At 41.7% G+C, this 18,255-nt stretch overlaps 1 protein-coding gene across 5 annotated transcripts in view; it reads left to right on the top strand.

The window, feature by feature from the left end:
* PGF (placental growth factor) overlaps positions 1–17,715 on the top strand; it is an 87,014-nt gene extending 69,299 nt beyond the window's left edge. For 4 of the 5 annotated variants that reach the window (XM_042446590.1, XM_042446591.1, XM_042446592.1 and 1 more), the window contains 6 exons: positions 2,551–2,593; positions 3,106–3,302; positions 4,551–4,627; positions 8,526–8,555; positions 8,652–8,719; positions 14,047–17,715. In XM_042446590.1, coding sequence (XP_042302524.1) covers positions 2,560–2,593; positions 3,106–3,302; positions 4,551–4,627; positions 8,526–8,555; positions 8,652–8,712 — 399 coding nt within the window. In that variant the 5' untranslated portion in view covers positions 2,551–2,559 and the 3' untranslated portion in view covers positions 8,713–8,719; positions 14,047–17,715. The remainder of the gene's footprint in view (positions 1–2,550; positions 2,594–3,105; positions 3,303–4,550; positions 4,628–8,525; positions 8,556–8,651; positions 8,720–14,046) is intronic. The other variant, XM_042446589.1, reaches the window with a different exon arrangement.
* Positions 17,716–18,255: the final 540 nt, after the last annotated feature.

Raw genomic sequence — 18,255 nt, 5'->3', positions numbered from 1 at the left:
TATGGTTTTTAAAAGAAGTCACTGATTTATTTTTCATCGTGACAGGAATCAGTAAGAACATCAGGAACCCCTGCCTTCAGATCTGTCCTGCCCCCTCCCAACTTTCCTTCTTTTCTGCCCTCAGTTCACTACTTGATCTCCTCAAACTTTCCTTACCCTTCCTTGAAGAAACTTTTAAGTTTGTTGGATGTGGGAAGCTGTGCACTAGGCTGACATCTAGTGTTCCTAATGTTCCAAGGGATATGCAAGGAGATGAGAAAAATGCTAAAAGATTGATCCCAGCAAGATTTTGGAAGAGGTGATTAGTTTCAGAAATGAAAGATACTGGATCTAAAGTTTGTTGTATGTCACTTCCTCCTACTTGGGAATTTTCTTCACTCACCTGGGGGTAGGTAACTTCTAGTGGCAGGGGCAGTGGTGTCACTATGGTTGGTGTCACCAGCACAGTAACTCATGCAGTCACCCCCAGGCTGCCTAGCACATACCTCAGCTGCCCCACACTGGCAGCCAGACCACCTCTGCTATGGAGTGCTGCTGCCGCTCTGCAATCTTTTCCAAGTCTCCTTCCTTTCTAGCTCAGCCAGCAGTCCTGCCAGATCCGGAAGGCAGTTCCTTCCCACCAGAGGCTGCTGCCACTGCCTGGCAGCCTCTTCTGTGTCTGGTGGGGCTGCTGGCCGAGTGGTAAAAGTCCAGAGGACTTTTTCTTCAGCCGCCCCTAGACTGTGGAATGACCTGCCACAAGAGATTTGACAGGTGAATACACTGTCTGAATTTAAAACAGCTTTAAAGATGAGTCCCTTCCAGCAGGCTTATCCTGATGAGTTTTAAATTGTGAATTTTAAATGCTGAATTTTAGATGTGGATTTTTTAAAATAAGTCTGCATTTTATTTGTCCTTTTAAATTGATGTGTGTTTGTTAAGTGTTGTTGTCCCCTGCCTTGATCCATGGAGAGGGGTAGGTAAAAAAAAATAAAAAAATAAAATAATAATAATAATAATAATAATAATAAAAATAGGGAGGTGATGGTGGCAAGGGTGGCCATGGATTCCTTTTTGAAGAAGGGGAGAAATCCACCACTGCCACCTCCTTTTCCAAATCTGGAAGGGGCTGCCAGGTGGCAGCAGAGTACACCATCCCCATCAGTGACTGTAGCTGATGGATGACATAGACACACTGGCTGGTGGAGGGGAATGTCCAGGCAAATCTTGGGATGGACAATGAGCAACTGCCCCACCAGGTGTTCACCCCCCACCCAGGGTATCATCTGGTGCGTTCCACACCTCCACACTCCATAGTGATGCCCCAGGGCAGGGAGAGCTGTACTCCCATTTACACACAGACACACACTCAGGCACACACACAAGAACTAATGAAGAAAAGGTGGAAGAAGGTGAAAAGTGGAGGTATTGCTAATGGTAATGCTGTACCGATCCTGAAGTGTGGCTTCAATTGAGGGGTGTCCAGAATGAGGAATCTAGTAGTAGTTGAACAGAGATTTTTGTCCTGCTTCAGACTAGACTGCATTGCCAGTGTGCAGGCAGTGATATTTATACTCAGAATCATGCCCCAGGGCAGCCATTTCAGGATGAATGGATTACCTCAGTGCTAAATGGTTCTCCCAAGGGCGAAGAATGGTCAGGAGATTGAGGAAATGTTCGGACAATTGGTGTGAATATCTCAGACAAAGGAAAATTCCTTCTACTGGAGAAAAGCCCTTATATATGTACAACCATCTTCTTCTGCCAGAATCCTATCGCCCCCCTCCAAAGACAAAGGGATTATGCAGATATCTTTGGGTGATCTCATTGTGTTGGGTGCTTTTGCTTCCTCCCATGCTGCAGCCATTCAGATTTCCAAATGTGGTATGGCTAGGTCTCCACAGGTTACCTACCTCAGCATCCCTTTTAATATATAATTGATATCAAATATGAGAAGGGTGATTGGGGGCCTGACTCTGGGGTAACACCCCACAGGGCATCAAAAGGCCACCCCTCCACACAGGTTTTGCACCTTGAAAAAAATGGGAGACACAGAAGTGACTAACAGTGCTATCCAAACATCTTTAGCTGTTTTAGGGTTATTGGGAGCATTTTTCAAAAGTGGAAGCGATTAAAAGTCTAATCCCACACACAGGCAAGCTGAATGTATTTACTCATTGGTGAAGCAAGAGGACTCTGTACCTACTTAAAAGGACTGTAACTGTTACTATTAACATTTCCATGCCCTCCCCTCCCTCTGTGAGAGCAGCCAGTCACTCACAGTCTCATGGTTGTGAGTTCAATACCAGCCAGGGGCTTCAGGGTTGACTCACCCTGGCATCCTTCCGAGGCCACTAAAATGAGTACCCAGCTTGTTCGAGGCAATTAGTTTACACATTGTAAACCACTTAAGGAGTGTTTAAGGGCACTGATAAGCAGTATAGAAATGTACTTGCTATATAAGAAAGATTAACTTAAAACGTACAGATGAAAACACAAAAAGTTATAACATCAAAATGCAATTTAAAAAGTCATATTATTAAAACACTACCCTTTTATTTCTCTCTGTAGAGGCAAGACATGGGTCTTCAGAAGAGCACCACTGAAGTGGCAGGTGAGTGTGATGCTTGTTCTTCTCTTACAATGTAAAAATAGCTCTGAAGAATGGAAGTTATTGGTTGGATTGGAGATCTCAGCATCCTTCCCATTGGCCCTATTGGCTTGGGGCAACTGGGAGTGCACTGTCTATTGCCAAGATACAACTGGACAGCTTCTGAATGCAGAATGGAGAGATAGGATGCCATTTTTGTCTTCTCCTTCAAGCATCATAAAGTCTCAAACCAGGCCTGAGAGCTATAGCCAGTTAAAATGCACAGTACTGGGAAAGATGAACTTGATACAAAGCTGCTTTGTTGTTGTTGTGTGCCTTCAAGTCTCTTCTGACTAAGTTGAACCCATCATGGAGTTTTCTTGGCAAGGTTTGTTCAGAGAAGGTTTGTCATCACCTTTCCCTGAGGCTGAGAGCGTGTGACTTTATCCTTTATCTGACTAATCAGGGAATCATCTGTACTCACAGTTTATGGTATGTTTAAGTCCTTTGTTGGCCATGCTTTTGTATCTATCTAGTTGTATCCTTCCATGATGTATGGAATCGCAGCTTATGCCAGCCCATGGAAAAACTGGTCAATATTGTGTCCGAATACCCCAGTGAAGTTGAGCATGTATTCAGTCCTTCCTGTGTACCTTTGCACCGCTGCAGTGGATGCTGCCGAGATGAGAAGCTCCAGTGTGTCCCAACAGAGACTGCCAATGTCACCATGCAGGTAGGAGGTTGTACTACATGGTCCTGGTTGTCAAGAAACCTCTGGCCAAAGATTTGGGTCTCTGTTGTATCTTGTGAAATAGTTGTTTGCCCTTCTTTACTTTATCTCAAGGATTGGCAAAATGTGCCTCTCCAGGGGTGAATCGACACCGTAGAAATAATGCAGTTCGACGCCACTTTAACTGTCATGGCTGAATCCTACAGAATACTGAGATTTGTAGTTTTGTGAAGAACCAGTGCTCTTTGGCAGAGAAGGCTAGAGACCTTGTAGAACTATAAATCCCAGGGTTCTATAGGATGGCACTATAACATATAATGGTGTCAAACTGAATTATTTTTACAATGTAGATGCATCCAAGATCATTCTATAGTCCCTGCCATTTATTTAAGGTTCCTGTTTCTATGCTGACCAGGTCCCTTCTCCTCCTCCCAAATTGGGCAGTTGATGCTTTCAGAGGAGTGGTGTTTTTGCATTTAAATGCGTCAGAGGGGCTTCTCCAGCCAAATCCCCCACAAATATGGAAAATATCAGCAAAGAATGTATGTTTGGTCATTTCTGACTTTGGTCTTGTTTTTTTTTGGGGGGGGGTACACTATTGGACTTCACAGCATTTGAATTGGAGACTGTAAACATTGCCTTTTTGACTATAATTCCCAGAACCTCCAGCTAACAGAAGGATTCTGGGAGTTATAGCCCAAAAGAATTATTCCAATTGGATTTTCCTATATTATTTCAAATCCAGAAGTGACTGGAATTTTACTTCTGCTTTTGAAGAAATAAGAACCTGGCACACAAAAGCAAGGCTCTGCACCTCAGTTTAAAAGAGAATTATCACTTCTTGAAATTTCCAAAAGTGACAATTTACGTGTTTTGTCTGATTTCCACACGCATATCCTTACCAGGGCTTTTGGGATATCCAGGAGGGGCCTGGTGGCTGCATGCAGCTCATGGTTCTCATGATTTCCACCATTAATTTTAATAATCTTTAATAAGCTTGTCTGGACCTTGATTAATTGTGGTGAAAATGAGAGAGATCTGAACTATAAGGCATAGTTGTCTGGGAAGACTTTCTGTGTGATCACTACATGAAATGAATGGGAATTTCACATGTTGAAGGAGGAAGAAGGGGAAGGGGTTGAAACTTAATTTTTCTACCTTAGGCTCCAAAATACCTTGGGCTCAGCCATATGGCTGGACGAGATGAGTGCTGCAAATGTTCCCAAAGTTACTGATATTTTACCCTTTCAGCTTGTGAAGATTAATTCAGAGAAGCCTACCCCTTATGTGGAGCTGTCTTTTGTGGAGCACAGGAAATGTGTCTGCAGGTATGTGTCTTTGCCATGTCCTTCGGCAAACCTGATTATCTGGTATATTAACAGTGTCAAATCATGTGGTGTGGGGCAGAGGTAGTGTGGTCCATGATTAAACTCACAATCCCTTCCCCTTGACTCCTCCTGCTTTTAGTCTGGAAAATTGATTTTTTTAGACAACTGCAGCCACTTACTCACAAGGCTGCGAGTTTAATACCATCCAGGAGCTCTAGGTCAACTCAGCCTGGCATCCATCCCTAGGTTGCTAAAATGAGTACTCAGCTTTTGGGGGGGGACAATTAGCTTACACTTTGTAAACCACTTAATACATTGGTAAGTAGTATAGATATGTACTTGCTATTGCTACAGTTGCTTCAGGAATCACCCACCTAACATGACTACCCAGGCTTGATAGCTGGGGGAATTCTTTTAGTTAACAGTCCAAAAACTAGCTTTTCCAAACTCTGCTTTCAAACTTCTGAAAATACTATAGTTGCAAAGGGAGCCAGCAGAAATGGTAAAAGAAGCTTAGCCCCTCTAAGTCAAATGTAGGTGGTTCAGGCATCCTGTTAATATATCTTCCATCTAGTTGGGATAGATGTCCTCCAGCATTATCACAGTTTTCAAGCAGATAGTCTATTTTGGTATAAAAAGGAAAGTGGACAAGGGGAAGGAATCTAGTAACACCCTAGAGACTAACTACCATGTATACTTGACTATAAGTCAACCTCACGTATAAGTCGAGAGCAAGTTTTTGGGCCAAAATTATATGGATTTTGACATGACCCATGGATAGGTTGAGTGTAAAAATTGGAGGTATGTGAGCAGCAAGAGAGAAGCAGCAATCAATACAAAGCTTCAGTGTTTCAGCATTTACCTCTGAGACAGCAAAGCTCATGGGCAGAGAGAGACTCTTAAACCAACAGCAATCAATCACCAAGGATTCTATCTGCTTGGCTCAGAACAGAAAGAAACTGCATTGGGAAATCTGAAAGAACTGCTATCACATTACCATACTGACCCGTAAATAAGTCAACCTAGGATTTTGGGGTCAATTTTTGGGCATAAAGTTTTAGACTAACATACTGTAATATATTTCAGCATAACCTTTTGTATAGTCCATCACACTTCTTCAGACCTTCTGAAGATCTCCATTTCTTCATATCTTCTGAAAAAGTGAACCGAAATCCACAAAAGCTTAAACTGAATAACAGCAATTAGCCTCAAAGGTGCTGTGAGATTTGTTTTCTCCCACTTCTCCACCTTTCTTTTTTATTGTTGTCATAGTAAGGCTTGCTGATCCTCTCTATCTCTTGCATTGAAATAAAGTGAAACCATTTTCATTGAGTTCCTGAAAATTTGGATTTGGCATACCCAAATTAACAGAAGTGAGATTAATTTAAATTTTTCTATGGATTAGAATGTTGACTTTCAAGCTGACTCATTAGAAAGCAGTTGTCCTGTCATTTGGTTATTGGTCAGGAACACAAAGCACCCTTCTCACTGTGTATACAATGTGTCAGAAATAATTAGGATTTGTTGGCTCCATTAAAGCTTGGGCTACCAGAGTAATTAGATCTCTTTGGTCTGCCACTCCTTAAAAGTGAGGTGACTCTCCTAAGCTGTTTGAGCAGCCACCTGTGTTTTAAAAACCAGTCATACCATTCTGTATATCCTCTGAGTTGGATCCTTCTCCTCCTCACTATCACCATCACACAACGTCTCTTGGTAGTGCATTTTGCATTATTCATCCTAATTTTCTTAGGTGCAGGGAATAGCAAAAACTATGCAGGACACTGAGGTCCCATCCTCAACCACAAAGATTTCAGCAGACTTCACCCATATAATTGAAAGCATATATGTTAATTTTGTTGTTGTTGTGTGCCTTCAAGTTCTCGCTGACTTACAGCAACCCTAAGGTGAATTTATAACAGAATTTTCTTGGCAGAATTTGTTCAGAGGGTTTTTAAAAAACAATAATTGTAAGCCGCTCTGATAGCCTTTAGTGCTGAAGGCTGGGGTATAAGTACTCTAATAAATAAATAAATAAATAAATAAATTTGCCCTTGCCCTTCTCTAAGGCTGAGAGAGTATGACTTGCCCAAGATCACCCAGTTAACAGTTATGAGGGCTGAAAAACTGGGCTAGCATTCTGTATCATAAGCTAAACTTACAGCCTCTTTACAAAAACACACATTTCCTTCATTTCCATCTAGCGACTTTGCTCTCACAAGTTGAGGCAGGATCAGAACTGCCTTGCCACTGTGATTATGCTTTCAATTAACTAATCTCTGGTCTCTGGAGAAATAAATTAAGCTTCTGGAATCCCAAAAAAATGGCAGTTATCATTTCTGGTAGTAGTCTGGGAGGAGGCACAAGGATGCTGAGCACGCCTAGTTGTTTTTGTCCCTACTTATCCTGCCCCTGGTGTGTATGACATGATTTATAACTGAGGATGCATGTTTGCCTCAGCAGCAGAAAAGAGCCCTCTCTTTTCAAAATGTGTATCCACCTGGTGCCTGCTTCCTAATCTTCACTGGAAGTCACTTACCACTTGCTGTACTGCTTTTTTTTTCCTCCTTACCATTTATCTTCAAAGTACGGTAAATAAAATATTTGAAATTCCATACTAGGGGACTTTACCACTTTGGGAGAGTTCATTCATAGTGTCTTGAGACTGTAACTTATTTTGCCTGAGTTTGCGTGACAATGTAGAGGACATGGTTGGTCTAGTGTAGAACTTGGGAAACTTACTTTTTTGGACTATAACTCATGGAATCCCAGGAAATATTTTCCTTGGGAACATTTTCAAGGTTTGGTCTTGCATGAGGCGTCCTTGTTCAAACACAGAAAATGTTGGGAGGATGGGGAGGCCTTGGTATCTAAGGTCATCTAATGTAAGAAAGAAAGATGCTCCAAATTCCTTCTAAAGATGGAATTCATGCATATATGGTAGTGGCAGCTGGTGTCTCCTATGCTAGTGTGATAGTGAATCCACTCCAGGTTTTAAAGGAGTTCTCCAAGGTGTTATGCACCCTTTTGTTAAACAGTCCCAATATCTTGGAAAGCTTCTTTCAGACTATCCAAAACCTAGAGTGGATTTACTTCCCAACTGACATGGGAGCCACCAGTGATACTGAATGAATGGCTTTTAGTTCTTTGCAGGGTCAGGATTATAGTATGGTGTAGTGTTTTGAGTGTTAGATTGTGACTCTGGAGACCAGGATTCAATTCTCTGCTCAGGCATAAAACGCACTAGGTAGCTGTGGGCAAGTCACATTCTGTCAGCCTCAGGGGCAGGCAATAGCAAACCTCCTCTGTACAAAACTTGCCAAGAAAACCCCATGATATGGCCTTAGGGTCACCATAAGTTGGAAATGACTTGAAGTCACATGGTGCTCACACACATTGTGGGACATTTTGTCAGGGATTCAGATGCCCTATGCTGGATCTAACACAGGACTCTCTGGAGTCCCACCTTCATTGCCCTTTGGATTTCTGGTATCCCAGCCTTCTCTGGAGACATTGCCAACTCCTTTGTGTTGTATGTACACAGTCTGAAGAGCTTTCTGGGTAAGGTGGTGTCCAGCCAAGTAGAAGCAACAGCAAATATCCATGGTTGAGTGCAGAGTGTTCAAGAGCTTCATGCACAGAGACAGCAACCACTGGTCATTGCAATAGGTGTATGCCTACATGCTCTTTCAGAGGTTGCATCTATGCCTCTCTGCTCAGAGTTCGGAAACATTGCTGCTTTGAAGCTTTTTCAGCCATCTGTCTCGAGGATCCTGAGCACAGTAGTCTAAACAAAAATGAGCTGCGTTTTTGCTATTTTCATAGCATCATTCCATAACTGTCCATGAATGCTGCAGGCACCATATTCCAAATGTGACTGTGTAACTCTTCTTCTGCCTAGGCCACGGCAAGATTCTCTGAAATCAGAGAGGTAAGTGGCATTACCAAGGATTTTGGATGTTGGGGCTCTGTGTGGTGTCTCATCTCCTACCCACTCTTCTTTTTTCCCTCCTCTTTCCTCCAAAAGGAGGAGGAGACCCAAGGGACGCAACAAGAGGAAGCGGGCAAAGCAGAGAATCAAAAATTGATCTCTATGTGAGTATCAACACCAGGGGAAAGGGGGAGGAACAAATACTGTGAGTCATGGGTAGAGATAGATGTTTTCTCCCATAGGGACTGCTTTGGCTCCAGCTTGCTGATGTGAAGCTAATGAGGAAGAAAACAAATAAGTATTGGTTATCTGGAAACCTGATATCACTTTGTACATATTAACAGCATCCATAGAGCTTCTGTTTTATGCATATCTCCATCTCCATGGCTCTGGATTATGGCTTTATTTCTGTGATGGTGCCATCAGGTACTCAGACTGGAAAAAACATAGCTCAGGTTGCTGCTGTTAACCATCAAAATTATTTCAGAGGTTGTATTTTCATTCCTGGCTAGTAAACTAATCCACTCAGTTGCAGACTTAATTTAGAGCAATGCCCAAAACAGGCTTTAGATGCATGAGAGCAATTCTTGCTTTATGTAACAAATCTTGCATAATATTAGATAAGAAAAACCCCAATTCAAGTAAAGCAGGGCTGGGCAAAGATTGGTCCATGGACCTCATATGGCCCAAAGTGCCCTCTAGATTTTTTTTTAAAAAAATTTTTTTTGGGGGGGAGGTAGGCTGGGGTTACGTCTAAATGGTGCATGGGAGCAATTTCACCATGTTTTGGCTCCTCTGGGTCATATCAGATCCATGACAAGCCCTTTTTCCCCCAAGGGAGTGAACCAGAAATGACTTCCAAGTTATTTCCTGTTGCAAAACAGGCTTGCAGTTTCCCTGATGGGCATGGGGAGTATTGGCTAAAATGGCCCCATACCCTGAGGTATGGAGGCATTTGCAGGGGGGAAATATTTATTTTTGCAGAGGTACAGTGGAAGGAGGAGGAGCCCTCCAAAGTCTCCAAGGCAGTTGCCCATCTTTGGATTAAGTATCAAATAAAATGAGTCTTTCTGTTTGCAAAAGGTAAAGCATTTCTGCCAAAGGCATGGTGGAGAGGCCATATTTCGTCCATTTCTTCTTTCCTTGCTGGCCCCAGCTACACCTGCATAATTTGTTCTGGGATATTGGAGGATTTCTGGAATTGTGGGGGGATGGCTCTGAGGGTGTAAAGGAAAAATACATCCTGGTCAGAGTATGCTGAGCACGCATCTATGGACCATGCTACTGCCAGCAGAGAAGAACCTGGATGCATCCAACTGTGTTTAGCTCCTACTGAAGTCCCTATATTGGGAGAAAGGCTGGAAATAATGATGATAATAATGATAATGAAACATGCAAATCAGTTGCAGTTAATTCATCCTGTTTTATTTCAACAGAATTTCTGTAGGATCAAACTCACCATTTTCAGACAAGTGAAGTAATGAGAGGTGCTTGATGATGGTGGGATGCATTTCTGGGCCCTTTCCAGTAACAAGCCATTCTATATCCCCACAGTCGATTTTTTTCCATGTTGCTAGCCTTGGCAGTTAATTAGAGCAGAGGCAACTTGATAAATTGTATAGACTCTCCAAATAAGGGTTACACCTCTCATTAAAATGCATTTTACTTGCTATATATCTTTTTAAAGCTCAGTCACAAAACATTTCCATTTTATACAGCACCTAAAGCTTTGAGATTAAAAGAGAGAGAGAGAGAGAGAGAGAGAAAACAAATGCCAGTGGCTTGAATGATTTGTTTGCTTTCGTTGTCCAGAAAGTAAACGTTAACCTTTCAAAAGAAAAAAATAGCAAAACCGTTTATTTGTACAGATTGGAGCCCTTATCTACAGGAAAGGGAGGATAATGGAAAGGGATTTGAGACAAATGGAGCAAGTTTTCCATTGCGCCTGACATAAGAAACATGCAGTATTTTTGTTGTTGGTATAGCTGACAGAGCAGCTTTGCCTCTCCAGTTTAGCAATTCCCACTTATTAAAAGTTATTCTTTTAGTATACATCAGTCTCTTGTCTTTTTTTTTTAAGTGCCCTTAAGGAAAAGTAAATAAATGCTCCCCCAGAGAGTGCTTTTGTCTGGAGTGGATAAGTGCACTAGAATTTGGTGGCTACTTTTGTTTATGCAGGCCAGATTTTAAGATCAGCCAGGCTATAACTCCCGGCAAGCTGTCTGGAGGGCAAGTTAAGACTTAAAGGACAGGGTTGTGCTGCCTGGGAGATTCTGTGAGTTGCAGTCCGAAAAGGTTAACTTTTCCAACTTCTGGTTAGGAGAATTAGAACAATGAAATGTGACAATATGGGAACCTTAAACCTTTTCTGTATGTATAAACTGGGCAACTGTCTTGAGGAACTGCATGCTCTACTGTACAGTGCATACTGTGTGTGACAGCAGGAGCTGGTTTGTTATGTTCATAGTTTGTCAGTGAAGCAGAGTGCTTCTGTGGATCCCAGTGCTGCCAGACAAAAGGAATTATGAAACTTTTCTGCCATGCCTTCCGTAATGAATTTTTTAAAATCTGGCATGGAAAACAAAACATGTAGTGGTAGAAAAACATGGGTTATAAATGGCAGATTAAATTATCTGGAGCTTTGCCCCGAACCATAAAAAATGAAGGCACACCTTGATCTCTGCGAGACTTAATTCTGCATAAATCCTTCACAGAAGAGATTGCAAAGCCATCAGGGAAAAAAGCATTCTAGTTCTCTGAAGACTTTATCACATGAGCTTTAAAATCTGTTGCCTTCAAACCTAGAAAATAGCACCTTTGGTAATACTTATTGTATTACAAGGTTGTAGCTGTTTTGTTGCTTCTTTGCACTTAGAGCCTCCCTTTTCATTGATAGGAAACATCCATCAATAAGGTCCCAAATATGCTACTGTAGCATTTCTCCTCAAGTGTGATAACTTCCTAGCATGGCTGTTCCTGAATTGGGCAGTCGCATAGGCCAGGGTCTCTGCATCTCTCCCCTTCCCCTTCCCTTTGCCTTTGCCATGCCCCTTTAGCCCCCTTAGCCTGCCAAAGAAGGAATGACTGCTTCCTCGTGAGTAGGCATTCATGCCTTCTTTGTTGGTGGTGGTAGGGAATAAAGAAGGAATGAGAAAGAGAGCACATGGGGACCATCAGTGGTGCAAAAAGCCCCATCACGCTATTGAAGACATGTATACAGTAGGCCCTCCAAATTGCAAGGATCTGTTCCAGACCCCCTTGTGAAAATGATAACTTGCACATATAGTCCCATAGAAAATAATGTTGCGTGGAATGGCTGCTTGTCCCTCCTGCAAAGAGCAAGACTGCGGATTCCAAATCCATGAAAAGGGAGGGACAACTGTACTATTAAAAGTTCCCAAACTAGGGTTTATTTTTCTTTTAACAACATGATTGTGGCAAGACCAAAGTGAGACTAAAGCTCATGTTCTAAAGTTCTGAGAAAACCAAACTGAGTATTTTGAGGCCTTCTACATGTGTTAGGGAAACATTCCCAACATGTTCATTTGAAAGGAGTGTCCTAAGTGACGACACAAGAACCCGAAATGTCCATAGGCAAAACGCACTTTATTTGGCCAAGACGACAGCACACCAGCAGATGGTGATAAAATTGCTGCTGCGCCCAATAGCCATTTCCAAAAGTTTTTAAAGCAAAACACAGTTCATTGTTCACATAGCATTAGCTTAATTGGCTATTTAGTACACACATGATTATACAACAGGCAGTTAATTGGCTATTGTCTAAACATCAAGTGATTGGTTGCATTCACTGTCCATGCAGTGTTCTCGCATTTTTCTTATTGGCTCTACATTTGCTTGGAGTCTGGAATGCAAAGGGATACTAGCTAATGCAAAGAGATACTTAGCTAGGCTAATCCTGTTCTCTTCAAGGCCACTGCAGAGCCAGAGAATTGTATTTCTTCAGAGCTCTGGCGAAGGGGGGGTGAGTGCGTGCGGTGTGAGTGTGTACGGTGGACACACACAGGAACAAAAGGTAGGGGCCATCATAGCCCATCACTTTTACTCTCTAGCTCATTCTAAGAGTCTAATGTAAATCACTGTTCTTTGCATCTCAGAGCACACTCACTCTGGGTTTCCTGTTCCCTTATTTGGTCCGTTAACGTCTAGGCCTTGAAGCAAGCAGATTACAGAAGCAGAAAGCAAGAAAGCATAAGTTCAGCCATATTTATATCCCTCTCACATAAAAGCAAAAATGGGTACACAGGATTGTTTAACTGGTTTCTTAGGGCCTTGGGATTGTACTTGTACAGTGTTTCATGATGTGGTCTTGGTGTTAGCTTCACCATTACTTGTTGTTTAATACTAACTTCAGAATAAAGAACTTATTTATTTTATTATTTATTTATTTATTTATTTATTTCTAACCTGCCTTTCTCCCAAAAAGGGACTCAAGGTGGCTCACAATATAAAACATGTTAAAACAACACGTTTAAAAAAAATTAGAATAACAATTAATAAACAGTAGAAGGTTAAAATTTAAAAGTTAAAAACATACTTTAACCCAACGCCCCCAATTTTTTTAAAAATGTTTTTGCTTGCCAGCAAAAGGCCAGCAGGGAGGGGGCCAGCCTAGCCCCCCATGGAAGGTAGTTCCAGAGGTTGGGAACAGCCACCGAGAAGGCTCTCTCTTGTGTCCTCACCAAGTGAGCCTGTGGTGGTGGTGGGACTGAGAGAAAGCCTTCTCCTGAGGCTCTAGCTGGTTTGTGGTGGGAGATATGGTTTCTCAGATAGTCTGGACTTAAACTGTGCCATTGTTAAATGGTATATAAATGCAACATATAGTGCAGGAGTTTATTTGATATATATGTTACCTTTTTTGCAGGGTTGGGAGAGAAAGCAGCTTCCAACATAATTTTATAAAAGTTCCAATAAAAACACAGTAAATTATGTATATTAAAAGAACAAATATCAATTATACTGTAGAATCACTTATTAAAACCATTTAAAAACTCCACATGAAAAATAAATAAGTGGTAAACTATTTGAAAATAGATGTGCTAGCTTTTAAATATTTAAAATAATTCCTGTTACTTCTACTGTAACAGGCAGACAGTTGTTGAAGGCTTGGCTGAATAGGAAGGTTTTTACTTGCCAGCTGGTGGAAAACAGGGAGGGTGGTTATCTAACGTCCCTTGGAAGTAAGTGGAAAAAGATGCTAAACCAGAGCATTTTGTTAATAACTTTAAACTTATTTTCCCCAACTGTCTGCTGTTTGAAAAAGAGAAATCAGTCTATATAAGATTCATACAGCTTTCAAATACGGAAGTATTTCCATTATCATTTTGAAACCTGTCTCATCGTGAAAGATAAACCTATCTTGACTGTTATTATTCCACCTCTACAGAGTAAAGAACAAATTTCATACAGAACAGAAAATATAGTTAAAGATTAACTTTTTTGGTGCTGAATTTATTCTGTGCTCTCTTTCTAGGTGTGCTGTTTGATGAAGATGGTTGCATTGTCAGCATGTGGCATGGCCACGATAACTGCATTTATTACTCGGTCCTTGACAATTTTGTACACATGAACCAATTGCATTTTTGACTGATGAATTCTAGGGGACTCACAGCAGCTTACTTGCTTGCAACTCCTGACCACAAAAGGGAAGAACTGAGACAACATTGCAGTAGAAATATATCATGCCATTATGAAGGACATGCTTATTATAAACACATAAGAGGATGTTGCTGTGGAGCCAGGTGACTGCAGAAGTTTGACAGGAAGCTGTGTCTTGGTCTAGATCTGTGCCCCATGTTGTTGTGTACCTTCAAGTCATTTCTGACATAGTGACCCTAAGGCAAACCTATTATGAGATTTTCTTGGCAAGAGTTGTTCAGAAGAAGTTTGCCATTGCCTTCCCCTAAGGCTGAGAGCATGTAACTTGCCCAAGGTCACCCAGTGAGTTTCATGGCTCAGCAGGGAATGGAACCCTGGTCTCCATAGTCCAACACTTGAACCAATATTTCACATTGATATCTGCAGAACATGGATTAAAATGGAAGCATAAGGAAAGAATAGTTGTCCTGGCTGACAGGAACAACATTATGTAGTTTGAAGAACCAGCTCAGGACTGAAGCTAGACTGTCTGGATACTACAACATCCTGTTTGGAACTGAGATGTAAAAACTACACAAAACAAGACAGGTTTGAGCCAAGCTCCACCAACTATTGGCTGAGTCTTGTTGTTTTCCTTAAACCCTGCTGCACTCAAAACACTGATGATGAAGGACTCATATTTCAGAAGAAACCATACTTCATCAGCCACAACACATCTAACAAGACCTTTTGCTTTGATGAATGGATGGGCTAAGCTAAGGTTTCTTGTCAAGGAGCATCCTGGAAATTGTGAAAAGAGCTTTTCCATTCAGAGGCAGCAAGTCTTGTTCCAAAGGAAGTTCTAGCATGAAGCACCGAAGCCCAGGAAAAATGGAGATGGGAAGAGGGAGGACAGTTAATGTAGTGTTCAACTTCTTTTGTGCTTAGTACATAAGTAGCATTTCTACATAAGTAATTATTTGACTGGAAGAATCAGTTCTGTAAGCCATGCAAAATTAAGAGTCTTGAATACTCCCAAATTCTATTCTATGGTGAGATCCAGACCAGCGCTTTGTGCCGGCCTGGCCACTTACTAGGGTTGCCCAGGGGCAGAGCATCCACATGCCCCGCAACCCTAGTATGTGGCAGCGCCGTAATCATGGTGGCCTCCCACCTACATGGGCACCGCCATGATAATGTCATGCACGTATCGCATCCAAACGGCACGGCATGTGAGTGACATCTCTGTGCCACCCCAGGCTGCTTAGAGCGGCCTGGCTGCAGTGAGAGAAGGAGCTCCAAAACAGAGCTCCTTCTAGGCGCGTGCCTCATTCCCACAGCCACCAAACAGCTGCGGGAACTACGCCAGGAAGAAAGGGGCCGAGTGGTCCCTTTCTCCTATGGCTGTGGCTCCCGGGGTGTCCAGGGGCATGGTCCAGAAAAACTTCAGATTGGGGCCGTAGGGCTGCCGGTGAGGCTGCCCTGCCCCCAACCCAGAGCTAAAAGGGGCGGGTGCAGGCCAACCCAAAGGGGCGATATGTACCACACCTGTAATAGTGTTCAGAGTAATTTTCTCCAATAAAATTACAACAGTATCTTTGCTTGGCACACAGAGCTTGGAAAAGTTACTGTTTTGGACTACAAGAATTTCTCAGCTAGCATAGCCCCTAAAATGAGGATTCTGACCAGTGTAGTCCACAAAGTAATTTTTTCTAAATTCTGTTTTACATTACAACAGTTGTGCAGATTTTTATCAATGAAGTTGGCTCTGAAGTGGTTTGAATAGACTTTTACAATATAACCAAGTTGAGAGTCCTGGTCTAACCCTGTCCTTTTGGCCACTTACTCTCAAACAAGTTGGTTCTCATCCAAAAAGTGACACTTTATCATACCATGGTTGCCAATGTTGTTATTGTGTGTCCTCAAGTTATTTCTGACTTATGGCAACCCTATCGTAGGCTTTTCTTGGTAAGATTTGTTGAATGGGGTTTGTCTTTGCCTTCCCTTGAGGCTGAGACAGTGTGAGTTGCTCAGAGTTACCCAGTGGGTTTCCATGGCTAAGTGGGGATTTGAATCATAGTCTCTCAGTATTCTAGTCCAACAGCCAAACCACTACACCACATTGGCTCTCAGTGAAGCAGTACTTACTAATCTTATTGCACAAGTACAACGATGTGAAGATAATTTGCAGTCTTGGAAGTGGTAACAAAGCATAACTAGATGGGCTGTACAATAATAGACAGACTCAAGTGTGAATAATTGCAAAGCAATGTGAATGTGCATTTGAACTCTTAAATTTAAATTTCTAGGAAGAAATCTTGATATCATTGAAAGATGTCACATATTTTTAGAGTGCAGGCCCAAAGGCCCAACAGAATATTAGGACCTACTACAAAAAAGACAGAGAATAAGAAAAATGTGTATAATTTGGGAGTTTATCGCACCATCCTTTCCTGCCAAGCTAGGCACAGGATGAAAACTTTTAAACACAGATTTTATTGCATGCCTCCATGCTCAGGCAGGAGGCATCCCATACCCGATCATGGCATCCTGTACTCGATCCGTACCCGATCACGACTTCTCCAGCACTTTTTGAAAGTACAGGATATTCCCGTTCTTTGCAAAGTGCGGGAGAAGTCCGGATCAGGTATGGATTAGGTACAGGATGCCTGCCTGGGCACAGGGACGTGAAATAATATCCGTGTTTAAATGTTTTCATCCTGCGCCTAGCTCCGGAGGAAAGGATGAGAAAGAGAAGTGCGATAACTACTTGCAGTAGATTTAAATCAAGGGCATGCTTGCATGCCAAGTATCATAGATCCTGAGTTTTTTTAATTTGGAAAAATGATGGCTAAGCAGTGAGCTGGGCGATACTGCTTTGTGATTGAAATAACATTAGGAAAGCAGGAGCTATTTATCCTTCTACATATCTTAAGAAACAAGTCACCAGAAAAGATTAATGTCTAGTAGGCTTTAAAACCTAGGATAATGGCCAATAAGAGATTATGTACTTTTGCTCCAGACCCCTTCTCTCCTGCAGCCTTGCGCTTGGCCTAAAAAACTGGCCAATAAGCCCTGAAGCCTGGAGTAGATTTTTGGATATCACAGAATGCTGAAAGGTGTTTGACAAAAATTCTGACACTACTGCAAGTATCATCTTGGATTTAGGCCTATGTTGCATTTTTCAAAGACCACAACTGTTGTATGGAATATCTTGCTAGTTGGAATAAAAATACCATATATTCAATATCATCTAGGTAAAATTATGCAAAATACAAAATACCAGTAGATCTTAAATTATTAAATGCACCGTTTCCTGCCTCCCCAGCATTCATATCTTTAAGATGTTCTTAGAACAGGTAATGGAGTATTCCCTTGCATGCTCACCACATTATATTGCTCTGCAATATAATAAGCAACTGCTGAATGCAAGACTAAACTGATCTTTGAATGGGTTTTGTTATTATTATATTACAATCAATGGATTGCAACTTGGTATTTATTCTGGTCTTGTTGTAGCAGTGGAGCTCAGGTCCTTGCTTTTCTATTCAGTGCAATGCAGCAACATTCCAAATAAATTCTAAATAAAATCTGAGTTTCATATTTTGAAAATATTTTTGTCAGTTCACCCTAAAACATCTTCTGAAAAAGTAAAGAACGAGTCTGCCTTCTGGGGATGAATGAGTTCATCAAGCACATTATGATATTTTCCAGTTGCTAAATGACCCTACTACAGAGTGGAAAATGATGATCCACTATGCTAGGCTGTCAAAGGTTTGGGGAAACAAAATCATTTGATCTGTCACACTTCCTAAGTGCTTTTGAGGAGCTAGTTTAGTACTCATGATTCCCCATCTGTAAAGCAGATTAGGCCTTCCGTAAACGTGAGGAGATTTACAAAAATTAAATAGGACAAGACAGCTAGCATGCTGACACAGTGTGGTAATGCTGAGCAGGTACGGTAAGTATATTGATGGTAGTATCTGATAATGCTTATTTATGTAAAGTTCCTATCTGTTTCCCTCCAGTGTCTGTCGTAAGATGGAGTATCTCAGATCTTTGAAGGGACATTATTTGTGTTGGATGTGACATAAAATACTTGCCA

This window comes from Sceloporus undulatus, chromosome 1 (genome assembly GCF_019175285.1).
Source record: "Sceloporus undulatus isolate JIND9_A2432 ecotype Alabama chromosome 1, SceUnd_v1.1, whole genome shotgun sequence".
Taxonomy (NCBI): domain Eukaryota; kingdom Metazoa; phylum Chordata; class Lepidosauria; order Squamata; family Phrynosomatidae; genus Sceloporus; species Sceloporus undulatus.
The sequence above is the reverse complement of the archived record's forward strand: the minus strand, read 5'-3'. Positions and strand labels throughout refer to the sequence as shown.